Below are 4320 nucleotides of genomic sequence, written 5' to 3' on the forward strand. Positions count from 1 at the left end.
GCTGCTTCAACACTAACTGCGGTTACTGAAACCACGCCTTCTTTCTTTGCGTGCACATTTGGGCGGCATTATGCAAATATTTCCACATGGTGAGGTAGATATGTGGGGGCGTGTTCGAACGAGCCATTTTAGGGGGGTGTGGCTGACTCTTAACTTTGATAAAGAATATCTCTTTGGTTTTGAGATTTTAGTCTTTGCACCTTCAGGGATCTTATCTATGCACAATCAGCTTGTAACACTCCAAAGAGAAAGGAAAACTTGAAATCGCATCATATGACCCCTTTAAAGAGACACCTTAGTACTTTCTTGACCCCTGAAGGGTGCATATTAGTACCTTACAGTAGTAACATGTACCCTCAAGGTAGTGATTTGTACTCTTATGGTACTATTATGAACCCTTCAGGGGTAAAGGAGATAAAGGTGTCTCTTTGAGGGCACTGCCCCAGTGACAAGCTATTGTACTCCTAAAGCAACAGTTTTTGCACTTTTTTTCTGAGTGTGGGGATGGATGTTTTGTTAGTTTGTTGTTTATTTAAGCCTAGATAAATAGAGAATAGCAGTATGAAGATGAATAATGATCAGCTTGACACTGATTTGCTGTATGTATGTGAATGTCTTGACAATTTCAATCCCTCGCTTATTTACCATAGCAAGCATAGATACCATAAATACCATAGTTAATGCAGTCATTGTTAGTAAACCTACTATAAAAACATTTCACATTCAGACTGTGTAAAAGCTTTCTCAATCTCTCAATGCCAAGTTACTGAAATGTTGCTGTAGTAACAATAACTGTAGTGACTATATGTGACCCTGCAGCACAAAAGCAGTGTTTAGTCGCTGGGGTATATTTGTAGCAATAGCCAACAATACATTGTATGGGTCAAAATTATTGATTTTTCTTTTATGCCAAAAATCATTAGGATATTAAGTAAAGATCATGTTCCATGAAGATATTTAGTAAATTTCCTACCGTAAATATATCAAAACTTAATTTTTGATTAGTAATATGCATTGCTAAGAACTTCATTTGAACAACTTTAAAGATGATTTTCTCAATATTTAGATTTTTTTGCACCCTCAGATTCCAGATTTTCAAATAGTTGTATCTCAGACAAATATTGTCCTATCCTAACAAACCATACATCAATGGAAAGCTTATTTATTCAGCTTTCAGATGTATAAATCTAAAAAAAAATCTAGAAAAATTGACACTTAAAACTGGTTTTGTGGTTCAGGGTCACATATAGTGGTATATATAATTACTGTACATAGAGATTCTGGCTCATTTTTATGTTTAAAATCCATGTGTGACTGTGTTGTTGATGCCAGTAATAAAATAGCACATGAAACATGACACAACATATTCAGATATTTCTGACTATTGACCGCTGTCTGTGGCAAATCATCAAGCTCCGCTCCTGCAAGCTCACGCTCATCTGAGAGCCACGCCCACATCCCAGCGTCCAATCAACAACCGATGCATAGAACCAAGACCCGCCTTTTTCATTTCCGAAAATCATCGCTATATGGAAGAAAAGATCTGTTGCTGCTTCCATTTCACCATTTTTCCATTTGTATTTATTTATTCATTTGCTTAGTAACTAACCGTGTAATAAGCAGGATAACGTACGGTCAGCCGGTCATTAGTGCAAAATAAACACAGGTAGATCAATTCAGTTTCCCTGTACACTCCACATCACCTTTCTTCTTGTGTAATAAAAGTATAAAATCATTTGAACCTCGAACCAATCTTTCCATGTAATAAATGAGATCAAGGACAACTGGCTGGTTATCATCACAGAATAAACCTGGAGTTCGATAACCCCGTCAAAGTTTATTGTGTGATTTTGACCAGCTGACTGCACATTATGCCATATGTGGAGAAGTTGCTAAGTGTTGTTAGGCCGTTTCAGATTTGAGACGCCATCACAACAGTGAGAGAGAGAGAAATCTGAGCTCTCAGAAGAGTTTCCAACAAAGATGTGTTCAACAAAGACTTGAGCATTGTTTTACAAGCCCTGAACTCATTCCATCAACTTCACCACTAGGGAGTTTATTAGGGAAGTAAACCGGGTCATGTTAGGAAATAAAAACACAAATAAATAAAACACACAAATTAAGTGTTCCTCAATGAATTTAGAGTGAGCTATAGAGATATTTCTTCATTCCGCAACACCGCCCAGCCCTGCAACACCCTTTAACCTGTCAGCATAGTTTTTCTGAAATGTTGTGACTCATGATTTATCACAAAACTCTGCAGATATTCCAGCCGTTTCCGGAGCAGGACTGGCTTTCGCACCGGGGTGGAGCATAAACGTGTTAATGAACTCATCGTGTCATGTTTAAGTTGTTCTGATTCACACAGACTACTCTGTTGTGCCATTTATTAAAGCAATAAGCCCCAAGAAGCCGTGGCTTACAGTGAATTTATAACAGCTAAGGGGCGTTGTTAGGTACGACGCGAAGCGGAGGCTTCATGGGGCTTATTGCTTTTATAAAACGGTTATTCCATATACGTAGTAAGGTTTCACAAAATAAAACAGAGCAAATAAAGTGTAATGATGTTAATAAAAACAGTATTGGCAGTACAACTCAGAAACAGTTGTGGTTGCAACAAAGTGGTTGCCAAGCAACACACAGAAGTAAACAAAGGTGTGTGTTACTTTGTAGAGTAATTTACAACAGCTTCGAACAAGGCTCAGCCAATCAGAATCAAGTACCGGAACTATCTGTTTTATAATAACATGCATACTGCTTCTCTTGATGTGTGATTACAGTAATCGCAGCAGAGTAAACAGCAGGGAACTCTGACCCTCTTAAAAGCAAATCATTATCTGCTATTGAGCTAATCGATCTCTGTCCCGCAGCGGTCCTCGGCGCGCCGCTGCTGGAACTGACTGTGCTGCAAAACTACATAGACGTCACAATAAAGGGGCCCTTCAGATGGAGAACGAAGAGGACAAAGAAAGACAAGTCACTCTGGAAGATCTTCCCACACATGATCTATAACGTCTCGGTGATCAACAGCAGGAGCAGTCACACGGTCAGTGTTTGAGAAACACTAGGTTACTCAGCCAAATTAAAACAGGAAAGTCATTTCCCTTGCATTTTGTTTTTCTGCTAGAACTACATGCGTCTTAAAAATGGGAACTTGACGCTGGGGCCTCTGGACTTTTCCACGCAGTTGTGTGTGGTGGTTCAGGCCCAGTCGGAGTCTCGTCCTCTGGCCTACAAACCCAGCGATCGGCTGTGCGTCGAGACGGCCAAAGGTAACACAGAAACCCAACTCCACCAGCCCACGGCGCATTCTTGTCTTTCCACTTTCAGATCGTCAGGCGAACAGGTTTGAGCAGTATTTGATTGACATAACTGACAGGACGAGTTGAGGAAACCTTTGCTGCTGTTTAAACTCTTTATCATCTCGTGTGGTGTGTAATGCTTGACTGTAACTGAGGTGTTTTCCCAGCGAGCTCTGAGCTGGACTTCCTCATGCGTGAGTCTTCAGACACTCCTCTGCGTGTGAATGTGTGAGCTGATGCTGGTTTTCTCTCCGCTGCAGATCCGTTCAGAGAGCAGCTGCTGGCTGCTATGTTGGGCGGCGTGCTGCCGTCTGCGCTCTGTCTGTGTGTCCTCGCTGTGCTCGGGGGTCTCGTCCACTGCTACATCACCGACCACAGACAGAGACTGCCCAAGAGCACGGTATGACTGACGCACACCAGCATTAGAACAAACACACACTGCTGGAGCACAAACCTGCAACAAACACAATATTTAGAGATGGCGATCTCACAGAGGACTGAGGATGGGCTTATTTGACTTTGGCTTAGTTAGAACACCTCCAGTTAGCAGGGATTCAGTCTAGCCGAGACAGAATGGCACACGGCACCTTTTGATTAAAAAGATCATATATAAACAATATATGTTTTAAATGTCTTTACTGTCACTTTTGATCAATTTAATGTATCCTTGCTGAATAAAAGTAATGATAATAATAATAATATGGGTCCCATTTTATATTAAGTGGCCTTAACTACTATGTACTTACATTGTGTTCATACTGTATTGCAAAACACTTTTGCTGCTATTGAGGTGGGATACGGGTGAGGTTAGGGACAGGTTTGGTGGTATGGGTAGGTTTAAACAGTGTAATTATAAATGTAATTACAGAAATTAATTACAGATGTAATTGCATGCAGGTATTTTTAAAATATAAGTACAATGTAAAAACATGTATGTACACAATAAGTGCATTGTACCAAATTATTAATTTAAATGTAAGTACATAGTAGTTAAGGCCACTTAATATAAAGTGGGACC

General features: G+C 40.1%; 1 protein-coding gene across 1 annotated transcript in view; it reads left to right on the top strand.

Moving 5' to 3' along the window:
• Nucleotides 1-4320, top strand: part of il20ra (interleukin 20 receptor, alpha) — a 15235-nt gene that overhangs the window by 7468 nt on the left and 3447 nt on the right. Inside the window, exons 4-6 of the mRNA XM_016514656.1 lie at nt 2871-3046; nt 3128-3272; nt 3563-3702. Of these exons, the coding sequence (XP_016370142.1) occupies nt 2871-3046; nt 3128-3272; nt 3563-3702 (461 nt within the window). The remainder of the gene's footprint in view (nt 1-2870; nt 3047-3127; nt 3273-3562; nt 3703-4320) is intronic.

This window comes from Sinocyclocheilus rhinocerous, unplaced genomic scaffold (genome assembly GCF_001515625.1).
Source record: "Sinocyclocheilus rhinocerous isolate Xijiao unplaced genomic scaffold, SAMN03320098_v1.1 scaffold372, whole genome shotgun sequence".
Lineage (NCBI taxonomy): Eukaryota > Metazoa > Chordata > Actinopteri > Cypriniformes > Cyprinidae > Sinocyclocheilus > Sinocyclocheilus rhinocerous.